Genomic DNA, 16,700 nt, shown 5'->3' with positions numbered 1-16,700 from the left:
TTCCTAAAAGCTGTCAAATGTAAAATGCACCAAAAAGCTCTCATGAATGTAAATTATGTTGTTCCACAGATACACAAATATTACACAAAAATACACAATACACAAAAATTAAGTAATAAATGACTAGTGATTTAGTATATTAAAATCTTGAGCTAATGTAAATGTATAACTTTTATTTGTTTCACACAGAAAGAATCACAGGAACTGCTTAGTAGATATTTGCTCAGTGTTATAGCTCCACCTGCTGGTGAGAATGGTAAATTACAGCCGGCATAGTAGTGACGTTTTAGGGGTTTTTTTATTGCTGGACAGGAAGTGAATTGTCCAGATGGACCAAATGCTCTTATGTGTATTACTTAATTACTATATATGGATATTATATTTTCTGGCCAAGTGCCAGTTATCTCTGTTTCTCAGCTAAAAATCTGTCTGAACTTCCTGTCAACAAAAAACTAAAAAAAAAAGAAAGAACCTGTCAACAGAGTTGTGTACCATTCTTTGGATCTGTGTCATATTTCTCTGTATTTACCTGTGTGTGTGTCAATGTTTGTTCTTGCAGCGGTTGCGGTCAGCGTTCTCTCTCACCAGTGACGACTCCCCAGAGAAGGGTCCAGAGGAGGAGGTAGCTGAGGCCGGTGGCGGCAACGACGGCTTGCAGGAATACGCTTCTCTGAAAAGGGAGCCAAAGGCGGCCACATCTTTACCCACCTGGAAGAGCATGGATCGCCTGGATAACTCGAGTAAAAGTCACACTCACAGACTCTTTTTGGTTGAGCAGCTTTCCATTTCGCTTTTATCAGTTTAAATATAACTTTGTGTAGATGCATAACTGAATAGATTTAAAGATTTTTAGACAAAGGCCATAGATTTACTTTTACATGTCGTAAAGATGCACATACATACAAAGACATACAAATTATTTGTAGAAATTTACCCCATGCATTGCTCTATATTAGCCTCATATAATTTTATTGAGAGTATGGATATTGAATTTATTTAGTACTCTCTGAATCCCTGCAGTTGACTCCGTTCTTCTATACTTCCTGCTGCTGCTTGTGATTTTCATCCAGGTGCCTCTTCAGTGCTCCAGAGTCCAGACGGCAACTGGATTGCCCTGCACAGTTCCCAGCTGTCTCGGCCCAGCCTGCTCACCAAGAGGAAGAGCCTGTTGTTCAGCGTGCTGGAAAAGGAGTCTGGCGTTGTCTCCGCTTACGACGAGATGGGATCTGACTCAGAGGAGGATGATGAAGGTGGCTGGGGTGCAGCGCTGAGGCAGTTTCGCCGCAAACTGTCAGATGAGACTTACTACACGGACTCCCAGCACGACCCCGAGTGGATTTACACTCAGCATCTCCCGGTCACCTCACCATCCTCGGGGCAGTACACCAACACAGAGACTCTCAACTCAGACTCCGAGGCCTCGTCAGTGCTTTCTGCGTGTCCCCGTAAACCACCCCACAATCTGATGAGGAAGAAAGGACCACCGGATACACACCTTCACCCTCATCACCAGCCGCTGCATCACCAACACCTTCAGCAGAACTTTTCTCCATACCCAGTCCAATCAGAGTCATTGGATGTGAACTTTAACCCTAAGGTGATGTCTTTGAATTATCCTGTTCTACAAAGTCAGATGTAAATATTGTCCTTTGTAGTGAGAATTTTAGAGCCATACCAAGTAGTTGGTGGACTAATATCTGCAAATATTATAATTATAATATCTGCAAACACCTTTCAACCATATTATCAGTGTTGATGTTGTCCACCAGAGGGCACTCTGCAACTTGCCTGTTGGAAATGCATGTATAGATCATCACAAGCACAACAACCTGCTGATCAACAGCAGAGCAGGAGAGAGCATAACTGAAGAATCACACATGAGAAATTTTAGGGAGATTCTAAAAGGAAGAAAGAAAGAATATTGACTGATATATCAGAGTATTGGCTTTACCAAATATCGGTATTGCTATCAGTCTTAAAGTCCTATATCAATTAATTACTCAACAGCTCTTTATTTGCTGATTAAAAGGTCATGACTGCTTTTGTAGAACTGGGGATGCTCCCTGTTACACTTTTTTGTACTCTGAAAAGAGACTCCGTGTTCCTTAAGTGAAAAGTACCCACCCCCCAGTTAGCTCTTTTTTTTAGTAGAGACAACAATAGAGAACAAAAGATACGTGAGTTTTTACTTGCAGTCCTTGGTGCAGAGGCCTCAAATGAGCCGACAAAGATACAGAAATAATAGTTGCGTTCAATTAAAACCTGATAACAAAAGACAGTCCTAGAAAGAAAAGCATGTTATCATGTGAAAGCTTTAATCTGATATGTAACGGTGGCACATGTACCTGTTTACTTCCTGTCACTGTTCCCAGGTGATGGGAGACAGTAGCGAGGCAGAGGAGAGGCAAAGTGATCCCGTCAGAAGGTCACGGCGACGCAGGAAGAGTAAGAGGGAGTCATCATCAGAGCAAAACAGGACTGGAGGCCAGAGCCATCCACAGTCCGTCTACCCCTTAGCGCAGGTAAAATTTAGTGATTCCTTATTGGTTGTTAAGAGGAACTCACTTTAAAATCCATCTGTGCATCTATTTATTGGGGCTGTTCGGCTTGGTTGTAAAGCATTGTTTCACCATTAGAAGGAACCAAATGAAGGTCTCTAGTTCAGGCTGCTTTTCTCTTTAGGGTTAGGCTTTAGTCTTTAAAATCTGCAAATATAGGTTACCTGCTCGATTTTTTACAATTATCTTTTGATTTTACATGTCGACCTTTAAGGAAAACAGTGGTATTCTACTCCACGCCCTGCTGAAGAGGGGATTAAGTGAGGAACAGCCAAAATCTGACACTATACCAGTGGCCACAGCTGCACCAGACGCCTTCAAATTAGATGCTATGACAACTGAGCCAGAGGACCTGGACACACTGGCGCCAAATTCACCGGTCCCCAGCCCTTCTCAGCCCCCCTCCTTGACCCTGGGGCGAGAGCTCTCATCCAGTAGCTCAGGGCCTGGATCCACAACCAGAGATCCTCTAGAAGGGGAGCTGCAGTCTAGACTTGGTCAGCTGGTCATCAGTGCCAACAGCAAAGTCAGCAGCTCATCTGAGGAAGAGTGCACAAACTGGCCTGCAGACAGGCAGACGGATAAAGAAAGTGACAGACAGAGAGAGAAATTGAAGCCAAAGGAAAGAGAGCGAGAGAGGCAGCGAGTGAGTGACAAATCAAGAGAGAGAGCAAGCGAAGCAGTAGAACAAGTGAACGGACAAGAGATTAAAAGAAGCGAGAAGCTAATAAAGAGTCCCTCGGTGAGAGAAGACGGCAGAAGTCGGGAGAGGAGGTTTGAGAAGGCATGCGAGAGTTTAGATATGAAAGTGGAAGACCAGGAACAAAAGAGAGGAGACAAAAGAGAACCCAACAGGCAGAGTAAGAGACAACATAAACGAGATGCGGAGAAGGAAGCGGGACCGAAAGGGGGAGCGAGGAGCGGATCCAGTGCAAGTTCGCCTGCTGTTACCCCTTCTTCCCACGAGGGGGCGCTGTCAAACAACCAGGTGGGGAGATGTACACAAGATTTGATTTTCATCTGCAGAGCGTCTTCTGCATGTACTTGCATTGCAGTCTGTTTGTTGCCTGTTTGTAAGCTTTTAAATTCTTTTTTTTGTGCCTTCAAAATCTATTTCCTATCACAACCTCCTGTGTTATTTACCTGACAATCAGTGCTGTCATTATCTGTCCCTCATCCCATGTTTTCTCTGGTTTGCTGTGTTGTTTTTGAGTTTTTTGTCTGGTCTGTGTGTTCCTGGTAAACGTGTGTGTGCTTTCTGTATGTGCATATGTGTCAGGTGGGACAGAATGACTTGGAGCAACTTCAGAGGCTTCAGTTGCTCTCCTCTGTCTTACAGCAGGTGAGATATAAGGGCTAGAAAGAGGATGTAGTTGGAAGTCATGCACAAGGATACACAAACCTGCAGCCATCCCATTTCATTTATGACCTTAATATCTTATTTACATGCACTGTAGTAAATTGCATTATGATTGCATACATATGATTAAAATGGTCAAATTTTTGGACTCTTTATCAGTCCATACAGTGCTGTGCAAACCCCTCATATCCCTTCATTTTGCTTCCAAGGGGCGAGACTGTGTGTTGAGCAGTAGGTTTCCAGGCTTTCTGAAGGTTATTCGTTTCTTCACTTTTCTGTTTAAGACTGTAAATTACTTTGATTTCTTGTGCACTACAAAAGTATGCGTATTATCAGAAATCTTTATTGTTTAATGTATGACTTTTGACATATATTGGGCAGGTAAAATAAACTTTAAATAACTAGACGTCAAAACTACAATCTGTTATGTCAAAAGTATTGTTCCAGCTTATATTTAAAGTTGCTTTTTTTTTTTTTGCATTTATAATCAACTCAGCACTGAGAAATCAATAACTACACAAAGTCAGATAGATGGGACACACATACACACTTGGACAATACATCTGAGGCATGAGGGTCGATGCTGATCATTAAGCAGACTCATTCTAAGGGCTTCTATGAGTAATGCTTGCCTCTTCCAGCTTGTATGACACATGTACTGGTGTGATCTATTTCTGATGGCTTTCACAGCTCCCTTTACAAATCCGCCAGGACGCCTCAGTGCGATGTGAATAGAGGAAAACGTGTGACCATAGCCGTGATATTTGCGCCTTTTTGAAGCGATATCTAGTGTTTTGCCTTTATTAAATGAATCCGAATGAAAACTGAGTAGCTCACTGCTGTCGTACTAATTCACAGCATTTTCAGCGTACGTGATCTTCAGCAGGTAAGGGTCTGGATGGTGTACAGAAATAGACATAAAGCAAAGAATATTGAATAAATAATCCCAGATTCACAAAATATCAACCACCTGTGTTCATTACTTTTCATGCCCTTATGAGCTCATCCCCACTAGAACCACTGCTGTGGACACAGGTGGTGTCATTTGAGGCTTTGAGGCTTTAGAGATTAGCCCTCAGGGTGGAGAAGGTAATTGGGCCGTGTGTATGCACAGAGGGAACGATACAGGAAAAAAAGTTGAACAACAACTTTTTATTCCTGTACGCCAATCTGACTTCCTTATTTATTTATCTTCCCTGTGTGTGACATATTCCTATATTCAAAAGGCATCAAACTAGTTTCTTTGTTTTTTATGTACTAGGATCAACTTTCCTCATTGATAGGAGTGAGATATCAGTGTCTGTGATGACTGTTTGATCAGACGGGTGATGGCCTACTTCTTTGAAGTGGATCAGCACATCTCCACTCCTCCTTTGACCAACCCAAATCGATACCTCACTGTGTCCATCTCTGCATCTCATTCTTTTTTAAGATCGATCGATAGTGATTTAAAAAGGAAAAAAAGATAACCAGCATCTCGTCTCTTTTTCATCACTTACCTTCTCCGGCTAAAATCCGGCTTTTCGGACTGTCACACTGTGCCCGAGAGGGATCGATGTGCTTCCGATCCCACTGATCAAAGCTTCAGCAAATTATTCATTCATTATGGAATAACATCTTTCTCTCTTTACTGCTATTTCTTATTCTTGCTCAGTGTTTACATGAGCTCAAGAGGATGAAACGGCAACTTTCTTCACTCACCGTCTTTACTTTTGAATCATTATTTGTCACATTATTTGACATGAATTTGGAGGCAGGCTGCTTGGGTTTGGCTGAAATGAGAGATCTCCACAGCTGACTTAAGTCATTTCCATTTCCTGATTAGCCGAGGCATCAATCGACAATCTTATCTCCTCTACTGGCAGATGTTAGATTATTTTGAGTAATGATCCAATCCTCAGCTTCACATCCAAACTGCAATTGCTTTCCTGAAGCTCAGTGACCAGAGATGATGTGTCCACAGTGCCATCATTTTCCAATTCAAAGCCTAAGAAAAAAAACAACAAATACTGAAGATGACTCACTTCTCTGGCTTTGTCTTGAGACCTCATTACCCCATTTCTCACATCCCTGTTCTGCACCCTCTGACTGCTTATCCAGGTCAAGCATGTGTAGATGTGGGTCCTCACAAAACATTAATTAGGCGACCAGAGTGACAAATATATGTGCACTTGTCACCTGCAAAATGTTCTTTTTTATTCACGTATTATTATTTTTAAGGCTTTACAGTGTGAAAACCAAAGGGGGCTAATGCAGCTGATTAAAACATGATGCCGCATTATCTTTATTGGCTCACATTCATTTTTGAAATGGGGATGTTTTTACAGCGCTAATGATTGCATAATGTTCCAAAATTGAATAGTTGCATAATTGCCTTTTGTCACATCCCCTTGCTCTCGAAATGAAATATATTTTTCATTATCATTTCACGTGTATTACACTACATTAAGCCCTTGCCCTTAAGGTGATGTTTACAGATTAGATGTACTTGCTTGACATTTTCTGCTTTTCTCACACATTAAGTCTCTTTAACAGTGTGAGTAATAAGGTTTTCTCTCTGACTCCAGTGTTTCTGGACATTTCACTTGAATTCATTTTAATCTCACTTGAATTCAAACGGTCTGTTTATTCTATTTGTTCTTTGACTGGAGCAGAAGTGCTCAGCGGCTTCGCTCTGCAGCATCACCACGGAGGTGCTAAAGGTTTTGAATGCTACTGAGGACCTGATTGGTGAGGCGGGAGGCGAGAGCTACACCCCTTCTGAGTCTATGAGTGCTTCTCCCATATCCAGCAGCTCTGAGACCCGCAGGTTGGACCAGAGGCTTACCAAAATGGAGGAGAATGTAAGCTAGAGAGCACCTCCACCCAGTAGTTTTGCCTCCTGAATCAGTGGTGCTTATGGGAACTAAATGTTTTGCTCTTTTCTGTGCAGGTTTATCTTGCTGCTGGTGCAGTGTATGGCCTCGAGGGAGCACTGGGAGACCTAGAGCACTGCGCCCGCAGTATTAGCAGTGGGACAACAGACCAAGAGCTGGCCTTCCTGGAAGATCAAGTGGCTACCGCGGCTGCTCAAGTCCAGCAGTCTGAACTGCAGGTACTTCAGAGGATCGATGACTGTTTGCACACATCTTTATACTGCTAATCATATGTTATAGTCTTACTAAACCCTGAACAAAGATAAGAAGAACTATTACCTGAGACATCCTCCTTAAATTCTCTTGAAAAAAATCATCTTTTTGCTTTAAGATATCAAACATTGAGGCAAGAATATCAGCTCTGAAAACGGCTGGGCTGAACGTGACTGTCTGCAATCGCTTCTCCAAGCTCAAGCCAAAGTCTAAGGTACTCACTGGCCTTCCTGCACGCTTAATCTTTTGCAATTTGTTTTGTACTTTCAGGCCATACGTAATGTCTTTAAAGAGTATTGGTGTAACTGATGAACTTGTCTGTGCTTATATAGTAATGAATGGTTATTGGAATAAAGAAATGGTCAGATATGGTTGGTTTGTTGATTTTAATGAACTATAATAGATGAGCGATGGTAATATTCTCATTACAGCCTCAAACCCTGGACTCATCACGCCATCAGAGGAGGAAGCTTCCAGCGCCTCCACTAAAAGGTACCAAACGTGCCAATTTTGCTCACTTAGGAGAAATCTATTATGTTGAGACAAAGAAAAATGTGTTTATGCATTTTTTTTTTTTTAAAAAGATAAGATAAGATAAGATAAGATAGAACTTTATTAATCCCTCGGGTGGGTTCCTCTGGGAAATTCGACTTCCAAAAAGCACAGCAACGACCGAAGTTACAGTTACAGAATTGTTATATATATATATATATATATATACACGCACACACACACATATATATAAATACAGAGACAAATATAAATAAAATATACAAAGGGGATAAATAGAATAAATAGGAATAAAAAATAAAAATACAAGTGAATTGCACATTTCAAGTATTGAGTCTATTGCACTGTTGACTATTTACAAAAAGTATTGCACAAGGTATTGTACAGTGAGGTGAAGAGGCACTACAGCTGAACTGAAACTAAACTGAACTAAACTGCGGACATATGCAGGGTACAGCCTTGTATATACAAAGTGTGAACGTGTATGCTTATGTACGCGTGTGAAACCGAGACACCTAGAGATGGGAACTGAGACAGAGGGGAGGGACATTTTTATTCGGCCTTAGTTAACATCTCACATTTTATGCTTTGTCCTAAAAGAAGAGAGAGGCCATTGAATGGATGTAAAAGTGAATACATTTGCTAAAAAGAGACTAAGTAACTGAAAAGCTCCATTAGATGTAAAGCAGCCAAATGGAAACACACACACAGTCCAGGGGGATAAGGCTGTTTTATCAACCAACTGTAAGTCTGTTCCTTTTCATATTCGTGAAAAGCCTCTTTCTGCTGCAGCTTTCTTTATTTTCTTTTTTGTCTCTCTTTTTTTCTTCACCGTCATCTACACAATGACTTTGATTCAGGGTGGCTTTTTAGCAAAGCTCCAAAGAGAGACAGCAGAAAGGACAATGGGTCAAACTCAGTGACCAAGACATTGATTCAGTAATTCCACCTTAGTGTGTTCCTTCTATCAGTCCATACAACGTGCTCCACATTTGTAGTGAAAATATACTGACATTTAGCTATACACCACCAAACCTTCTTGTTGCTTTGAAATGATCGTGAGGAAAAGCACTTTTTGATCCAATACAACATTATGGAATAAATATAAATGACTTGTTTAAACCAAGGTTGTGATGAAGCCTTTGCAACTGTGTGTACTACCCCCATCACGAACTATCAAAATCTGTCTTTTACCACTACCATGTCATAAATCTGCCAGTTTAGGACACTGAATTGTCTAATTACTCTAATGTGTACTGGAGACCCCACTCCTATTCAGGTTAGAGCCAGTTTGCAGAGCTCTGTGAAAGGAGTATACACGTTGTTTTATGAAACCTTCATTTTATCTGGTAGTTTCCAGAAACATGATTTATTGCTTAAAACAACAGTAGTTGAGAGTTTCATGGGAAAACACTGTGACATTCCGAAACCAGATGCTAGATGTAATTTCTCCAGCATGTCCTGCCCAGGGCCTCCAAGACATGCCCAAAACACCTCATGTAGAAAGTGCCGAGGAGACATCCTAGTCAGATTCCTGAACCACCTCAGTTGGTTCCTTTTGATGTGGAGGTGTAGCAGCTGTACAGTGAGTACCGCCTCAATGACTGCGCTCCGCACCTAATCTTACCTAAAGGAGAACCAAGACACCCTAAGGAGGATGCCCATTTCCTCTGCTTGTACTCACTATCTCACTTTTTCAGATCTAGGCTCAGGCTACCTCAACCTATCATGGCCGTCTGTCATGATAGGTTGGGGGTGAAGGATGGAGACAGGACAAAGGACATAAATACACATATATGTGATTTTTCCCAAAAAGTTGATTCTGTTCATCTGGATGTAGCACCATCGGGAAAACGATATATCCAGATGAACAGAATCAACTTTTTGGGGATTTCCTTACCTGGATGATTGAGCATGAATCAAGACACACGTGCTTTTCTTAAAATAAAAATGTGGCATTTATTCTCATTTCAGAGAAGTTGGAGCCAGAGCAGCAGGTTAAAGTATTTCGGCCATAGTGACAGTCAACAGTACAATGAGTCCCTCAGGGCTATTTTCAAGCCCCAGGGACAGGGGCTCTTCACATCCAGTGCCTTGACCCAGCATCTGCCTCTAGCTCCAGGCCAAGCAGGGGCCACCACCTGCCCTGTGTAACCCAACTCAGCACTCATTCCTCACACAAGCTCAGTACCCATCAGTTAAAGAGATCAAAGAAGACATCGCTGGATCTTTCTCTTTTAACAAGATCTATTTCATGCTGTTTTTCCTCCTTACTGCACACACATAGACTCACACACACACACACAGAAATATGTTATTTAACAGTCGGTTTCTCTGCCTTAAGATCTGCAAACACTCCTCATAAACCGACTTAAAAGAATATATATGTACAGATAAAGAAAAACTCAGTTTTCTATCTGTTTGCAAGAGTGTTGTGAATTAATGTGCAATGAAGCTGTGGAAAATCATAAGAAAATTTGTGTGATTCAGTGTCCTGAAAAGAGGCTGAGCCATGTTTTATACTGCATCGTCTTTGTCACCATGAACCAAGAAATGTTACGGGGGATTTATTCAAACTGTTTTGTTTTTTTGATGATTGTCAATATCCACCCGCATATAGCTATCAGATGGTAATCACCAAATGGGGATGATTGTAACCTTCAATATTTTACTGATTTATACAAATCACAAGCAGACCAGAAAAGAGTTGGAAAAAAGAGCTGTTTAGATGTTCAAAGTATCACGTCACCAGTGTTTTGGTTTTGTTTGGGGGAGGTTTTGTCCGTTGCACCATGTGCTTGATGACTATAAAGGAATAGCACATTGAGAAACTGTAGCTGAGAAGAAATTAAGCTAGTTAAAAGACCAGGTCAACATGTTGGAAATATAATCATTTAATTTCTTGCTGTGACCTAAGTAACTTAGTCCAGCCACTGTCAAGGCAAACTGTCAAACTTGTATCAAGAAAAAAGGAGAGGTCAAATTGAGAAATGGGCAGCTAATGATAATCCGAAACCGAAGGGAGCTGGACAGAACCAAGCTCACCGCTTCCTCCTTTTTTAGTCTCTCAGCTAAGCTAAGCATCCATTTGCCATGCTGACATTTCACTGGTGAGGAGTGTGTAAATTTATTTAGGAAAGAAAAAGCTGATTTGTAGATACATTCACATATTGGAAATTGTGGGTTACAACATTTAAATAGATCAAAATTAAAAAAATAGTTTGCATGGAGCATCCATCCAGCTTATCCGGGGGAACACCTGGATAAGCTGGTGGAGGTGGCTGGGGCGAGGGAGGTCTGGGCCTCTCTGCTTAGGCTGCTGCCCCCGCGACCCGGCCTTGGATAAAGCAGATGAAGATGGCATCCATCTGACATTCAAGTTGGGTCTGAAAATCCTCCTCCGTGACATATGTAGTTTCTCCAACGCAAAGCCATTCTTCCTCCTCCCTGTCACTTTCTTTGTTTACTTTTAAACGTTGTGGCCTTTTATTTAAGGAGAAAGAAAAGAGTATTTTCATGTTTTCCCTTTACCGGGGTCACGTCTGATCTTTTGTGTTGCATTCAAAGATTCTTGTAAAGATTTTTACATAAGAAAGTCTGACGGGCTATATAACAAATGCCATGAAACCATGATTTTGTTACGAGCAATTTATTTTTGTACTGAACGTTTTTATGCAATACCACTGAAATAAGTACTATTGCAAATTAAAGGCTTTATTCTCTCCTCAAAGGAACCCACCTCAGTCAGTCCTACCAGACTCTCTTATGTGTGATGACTCAAATTGCTTTCAGTGTAAGCTTGCATTTACCATTCGATGTTCTGCCAGTAATGACGATGGTAAATGCTTTGAAAACACAGGTGATGAGAGGCACACTTGTACTCCTTAAACACGAGAATACTGCCTTTCAGTTTTGGGAGATTTTAAGTTAGCCATGCATACAGTTATCAGAGTTCTTGCTTTGGCTCCAGCTTAATAAGAGCATGTTTGGATTCTCTGATAGTGTTTGAAAGGTGTGATGATCTTCTGTATGAATGCTCTGCCCCTTCTATTAGTGACCTTTTCATCCCCAGCCTTTCGCATCTTGGGTTTGCACATTGATCTTGTATTTTTTGTCAATCTTGTTCTCCAGAGGTGTTGATGTAAAAAAGAGCATGTTTCTGGCTTTATCAAACTGATGAAAAATGTCTCTCTAAGAAGCACAGCCACAAGGGTCCAATCATCAGTGTCCTGTATTTTTCTAATGTGAAAAAAATAATAAAAAAAGTAACAATATCTCATTGCAGAATTTGTTAATATACTATATGTGTGAAAAACATGGATATGATATGATAATGTGTTTATTGCCCAATCATAGTTGACAAATCGTTCAGTGTTGTGCAAGAGACTGTGTATAATTGTCATGACTTGTGAGGCTGGATTTGCACAGGACGTCTCGTTGGTTGTTGGAACAGTGTCGCGGATACTGAGAAGTGATGAGATTCTCCCAGAGCTAAAAACAAATGTTGCTTTTGTTCCTGTTTAAATCCAGTGTGAACGACTATGAAGAGGTTCACTGTGCACAGCTCCACAGGCGGGCCATTCACTTTTATGTGCAATTGTTTGTTGCAATCCATACGATATGTTGGGGAAATTATTAACAAGCAAAAAAAGAAAAAAAATGCAGATTCTCTATGTGCCACAGTACTCTGAGAAAAAAATGTATTATGAAATAAATAAAATTCGCAAACTTAAAATTGTGTTTTGTTTGCTTGTTTTTTCAAAGAAAATGTTTGCCTTCACACTCACGAAAGTTACAAGCAAGGTTGTCAACAGATATAATCATGACATCCTGATTTATTAATCAATGTAGAGTGCATTTTTATGTACAGACATGGGTGAGGCTCATAACAGACACAAGAGAAATATAATTATGAAGACGTGTATATAGTGTCGATTTTTAAAAAATGACAAACGAAAAATAAAACGGAGTTTTTGGATGTGGGGAGGAGAGCACATCACGGTAGCCAATCACCGTCCTCCCCGTCGAGCACTTTTCCAAGGTTCTCCTTGTTTCTCAGGCTGCTGAGCAGCAGCTCCAACGTCCTGACGACGGGCATCCCATCGCTGCCCAGAGCCTCCAGACTGCTGTGCCTCTTCCCAAAGCGCCCAATGGGTCTCACCCCACGCCCCACATACCAGAATGGATCTATCTCTGGACCTGGAAACCAAGCAGAGACAAGTTTATCAGTGCCACATAAAGCAAGGGATCCATACAAGATGTTAACAGCTATGTTTGAAAACAGAATAAATATTTAGGAAAGTGGTGGTTAAATATTCTGTTAGTGGACGGACTGTGAGGACAAATACTACTATTACAGCCACAAAACGGCATGATTTTGCCTTTTCCCCCCTCCCTTTTTTAAAAAAAATTGTCTTTTAGTGGCTATCCTTCAGACCTAAAACAATGGTATTCTGATATATTATCATGTAAAGTCTGAAAGCCTTTCAAATTAACTGCCAAATATGTTTTCAGTCTTTAAACAACTCCTGAAACGCATGAATGCTCACATCTGTTCAGAACGTTTAGTGTGCAACAACACAGAAGGCCGATCAACAGTATTAATAAATTAACAAATGCGTTTCTATCAAAACATTTAATTCAGTAACAAAATATCCAGCGTGGGGAGCCAGTATTAGTACTCCAATAATGACACAACCACATACTGAATTTACATTTGATGGCTGGTGGAAGGTGAAACCCGGTTAGCATTTCCTCACTCTGAATTAAACAGTGTGTAATTAACCAAATCAGTTTAAAGTCTAATAACAGAAAGTCTCCTGGTTACACTGACAGACAGCATATCTTTAAACTTAATAACTGGAAATAAAGATTTCAATGGATATAATAGGATTATTAAGAAATAATTACATTAGATCTATTGAATTCCATACACTCAGACACACACTTTATTAAATTGTGGTTGATTTAATAAAGTGTAATAGCCTATTTAGCTTTCTTTTCTTCTTCTTCTTTTTTTTCTTTTTGAGCGCGTAAATCCCATCTGATCCTTATCGGGAAAGTCAAATCGGAATGATTTAAAGAAAACGGGTCTTACTTCTGTTGTCTACATTATGAACAATGTGGAAGTCGTGCTCCACTGTGGTGCTGTGAGCGCGGCTGAAGCTGGAGGAGAGAAGGAGGAGAAGCGCCAGAGCTGCGGGCAGCCAGCGGCTCGTCAGGACGCAGTGCCGGACATCAGCCGCTCTCACGGGCAGCATGCTGCGGTGTCGCTCAAGGCACTAAAGACAGGACGCAGTTATAAGTAACTTATCACTTTTGAGAAGACACTGAAAACAGGAGCTATTCGCAAAACCAAGAAAAGACAGAGCTTGATAAAACTGTTGTGCCTTTTTTGCGCCCAATAGTAAAACTTAACGAAAGACCGTTTCAAGTAGGATTAAGTCTTTTAAACCTCGGGACTAATCACTGAAACTGTAATCTGAAAACTTGAATTTCATAATTCTTAATGATGATAGAAACTTTGTGATGGTTATAAATCAGAGATCCTTTGGGATTATGTGCAGGTTGAAATAGTATAATTAGCCGCAATTAGCACAACTGTAGTTATTAAAAGCAAAGTAAAAATATTTGCATTTTGCGTTAGACATGCAAAATGCAAACCCCAAATGGTAAATACTTACCCTGAACTTTGGTAACAGGCTGAGGTCAGTTGGTGGACGTCTTGAGTCTTTATTGTTGGCAGGTGTGCCCCAGCTTATATATATCTCCATGCTGCCCATGAGGCTGTTGGATGATGAATCAAGAACGTCAGTCAGCCACAGTGATCCCAGACTACTGGATGCATCACCCTTCCTCTGCTCCTCCCACTCTTTAAACCCCCACTCATCCTTTTGAGAATGGAGGTTTGCTTTCAGAGTTTCCCTGACGTCTGTCACGCAGCAGAGCAGTCCATCAGCAAGTCAATGACATGCAGACACCTTTAAATTCATGAACATGGGGAGACCCACCAGCCCAAGTAGGTCTGTGAGACAATGAACCGGAGCTTTGGTGGGCGTTTTATGATTAGCCTTTCATCAATCAGCTTGATAGGGACTGGGTAGCACACCATCGGCTTCTGCAAAATGCTTCTTGGTTAAGATGTCTTCTCACAAGCTTTTGGAACTTCAGTGATTCATGACGGGCGCTGAAAAGTCACATACACTCACAGTGCTACACATGAGGAAGAAGTAAGTGGAAATATGCTATATTTGCCACTGGTAGGTACTGAAAGGTGACAGTGAATCACAAGTGAGATGCTATGCATGGTGAGGAGAGATTTTCAAATGTATTGAGGTGTAAAGCTGCCTTGGGGCCCAAACCAGCATCTGTACAAGTCAAGAAACTGTAACACAAACTGCTTTGAAGGTGTGCCTAACAAGCAGGTGTACTTTATTCAAACCAAAAAAATACATCTGTAATTTTTGTCAGTTATGTTACAGTATGCATCCATTCAAATGCACATCAAATAATTATTCAACTCCATCTAAAACTACACAGACTATCACTGATAGCACGTGTTTATGTTCATGTACACAACTCCACCCTGCGGCAGCACTTTTGTGCCCCTCCTACCGATTAGAGCAGCCATAATTGCGTCATGGCTGAGATCAGATTGTATGTTGCAGAGTGTGGCTGCAGTAATGAGAAGATAACAACCTGAGGATGTGCAATTGCAACACAACGTGGAAAAATCCATAAATAATGAAGCAAATTAGATTTATGACAGGGAACCCTTATTTGCTGGTGTCACCCTTGGATGCATTTTGCAGACGAATACATTTAAAAAAGGGCACAGAAAAATGTTCTCAGTTCCTTGTGTGCAATGTTTTATCTCACTGCTGTGATGGGTGTTAGCATTGTTTTCTCCTGCCCAGATAATTCCAGCTGCACATTTTCCTGCCTGAAAGCAAAAACACACGACATTGCAGTATCTTTCATTTTAAACTTTTCTCTCGTGACTGTGGGGTCATAGGTCCCCGAATAATCGCTGATTAGCTTTCTTTGTGTTATAGAAGTATTGATCAAGTCACAGCACCAGGTAACCAGCAGGGCTTCCTTCTCCATGACATGCTATGAATAATATAGCTGAAAGATCAAGATATGTTAATTATTTATAAATGGCAGCCAAGTGGAGCCAGTGGCCTAGTGGCCTAATGGACAAGGCACCAGACTCCGGAGCTGGGGATTGTGGGTTCAAGTCCCACCTGGGTCAAGAATACATGGGGATCAATAGGGTTAGTAATTTAAAGCAGGTTGGCACAGGCTCCTAACCCTACTGATAAAGTCCTCCCTGTTGTGATTCATGCTACACTTAAGTAAGTTTTCTTTAATGTAGTTAAACATCTTTACACTGGCAAAAACGGGAGTTTGTCCCACTTGAGATCAAAGAGGGTTGAATGTGGCATACCATGTTGGGTTCGATCTCCCTGATCAAAAGCATTTCTCTTCTTTCCTACATTGCTGACACACTATCCATGATCTAAAGCGTGTGAGGATGAGACAACAGGAGGTATTTGCCTTGCATCTTGAATTCAGAACAAAGGCCATTTATATAGACAAACATTCTACATCCACAAACCTTACACACAGACAGCTCAGGGGGCGAAAAGGACATTAAAAAAAGGACACAAAATTTTTATTTTTGTGAGGACATGAATATTTTAAAAGTAAACCTTTTACGAAAGGTCACTGTTGAATAGATGGCTGGTAAATGTTTTCTGTTGAATGTCACAAAAGCCATTTTCAGGCCATCAGATGAGAGCAATGGACCAGAGAGGCCCAGAGGCCTAATGGACAAGGCACCATCCTCTGGAGCTGGTGGTTGTGGGTTTAAGTCTCACCTGGGTCGAGACTACTAAAAAGGACACTTAACAAAGTCTCAAAAAGTGAGAACTAAAACGAATGCAGACTGAAAAAAAACTCCTTTGCTTACACGGAGTCACTGTTGATCTTGAAAATCTTATATAAATACTATATATATTTCCACAGACATGAATTATTTAGAAGATACCGGGAACATGCATCCACCGTTTTTGTAAACTGAATGCTTTGCTGCCTCTCTGTGGTCAAATGCGCACATAGACTTTTTTACTGGACTACATC

General features: G+C 41.0%; 2 protein-coding genes and 1 non-coding gene across 4 annotated transcripts in view; 2 read left to right on the top strand and 1 right to left on the bottom strand.

Annotated features, from left to right (window-relative positions):
- Nucleotides 1–12,291, top strand: part of myripb (myosin VIIA and Rab interacting protein b) — a 139,936-nt gene extending 127,645 nt beyond the window's left edge. The window contains exons 9-18 of one of the 2 annotated variants that reach the window (XM_085418576.1): nucleotides 560–740; nucleotides 1,071–1,597; nucleotides 2,373–2,522; nucleotides 2,773–3,546; nucleotides 3,838–3,900; nucleotides 6,573–6,761; nucleotides 6,851–7,012; nucleotides 7,165–7,260; nucleotides 7,478–7,538; nucleotides 9,531–12,291. In XM_085418576.1, the coding sequence (XP_085274702.1) occupies nucleotides 560–740; nucleotides 1,071–1,597; nucleotides 2,373–2,522; nucleotides 2,773–3,546; nucleotides 3,838–3,900; nucleotides 6,573–6,761; nucleotides 6,851–7,012; nucleotides 7,165–7,260; nucleotides 7,478–7,538; nucleotides 9,531–9,574 (2,247 nt within the window). In that variant the 3' untranslated portion in view covers nucleotides 9,575–12,291. The remainder of the gene's footprint in view (nucleotides 1–559; nucleotides 741–1,070; nucleotides 1,598–2,372; nucleotides 2,523–2,772; nucleotides 3,547–3,837; nucleotides 3,901–6,572; nucleotides 6,762–6,850; nucleotides 7,013–7,164; nucleotides 7,261–7,477; nucleotides 7,539–9,530) is intronic. The other variant, XM_085418577.1, reaches the window with a different exon arrangement.
- Nucleotides 12,292–12,491: 200 nt separating this feature from the next.
- prlh2 (prolactin releasing hormone 2) lies at nucleotides 12,492–14,379 on the bottom strand. Its single transcript, XM_085418579.1, has 3 exons — nucleotides 14,240–14,379; nucleotides 13,654–13,837; nucleotides 12,492–12,755 (listed from the first exon to the last, which is right to left on the bottom strand). Exons 1-3 carry the CDS (start codon nucleotides 14,336–14,338, stop codon nucleotides 12,553–12,555), a joined length of 486 nt encoding a protein of 161 aa, XP_085274705.1. The 5' UTR covers nucleotides 14,339–14,379; the 3' UTR covers nucleotides 12,492–12,552.
- Nucleotides 14,380–15,737: 1,358 nt separating this feature from the next.
- Nucleotides 15,738–15,810, top strand: trnar-ccg (transfer RNA arginine (anticodon CCG)). Its single transcript has one exon. It is a non-coding gene; the product is annotated as a tRNA-Arg (tRNA).
- Nucleotides 15,811–16,700: the final 890 nt, after the last annotated feature.

Source organism: Rhamphochromis longiceps, linkage group LG9 (assembly GCF_057381845.1).
Source record: "Rhamphochromis longiceps isolate RC_006_pf linkage group LG9, R_longiceps_female_GT1.1, whole genome shotgun sequence".
Classification (NCBI taxonomy): domain Eukaryota; kingdom Metazoa; phylum Chordata; class Actinopteri; order Cichliformes; family Cichlidae; genus Rhamphochromis; species Rhamphochromis longiceps.
The sequence above is the reverse complement of the archived record's forward strand: the minus strand, read 5'-3'. Positions and strand labels throughout refer to the sequence as shown.

Coding starts and splice junctions, on each gene's coding strand:
- prlh2 (XM_085418579.1), bottom strand. CDS start 14,338: ATGGGCAGCATGGAGATATATATAAGCTGGGGCACACCTGCCAACAAT. Junction 13,838..14,239: donor GCCTGTTACCAAAGTTCAGG/GTAAGTATTTAC, acceptor TCCTGTCTTTAG/TGCCTTGAGCGACACCGCAG. Junction 12,756..13,653: donor TCATAATGTAGACAACAGAA/GTAAGACCCGTT, acceptor CTTGGTTTCCAG/GTCCAGAGATAGATCCATTC.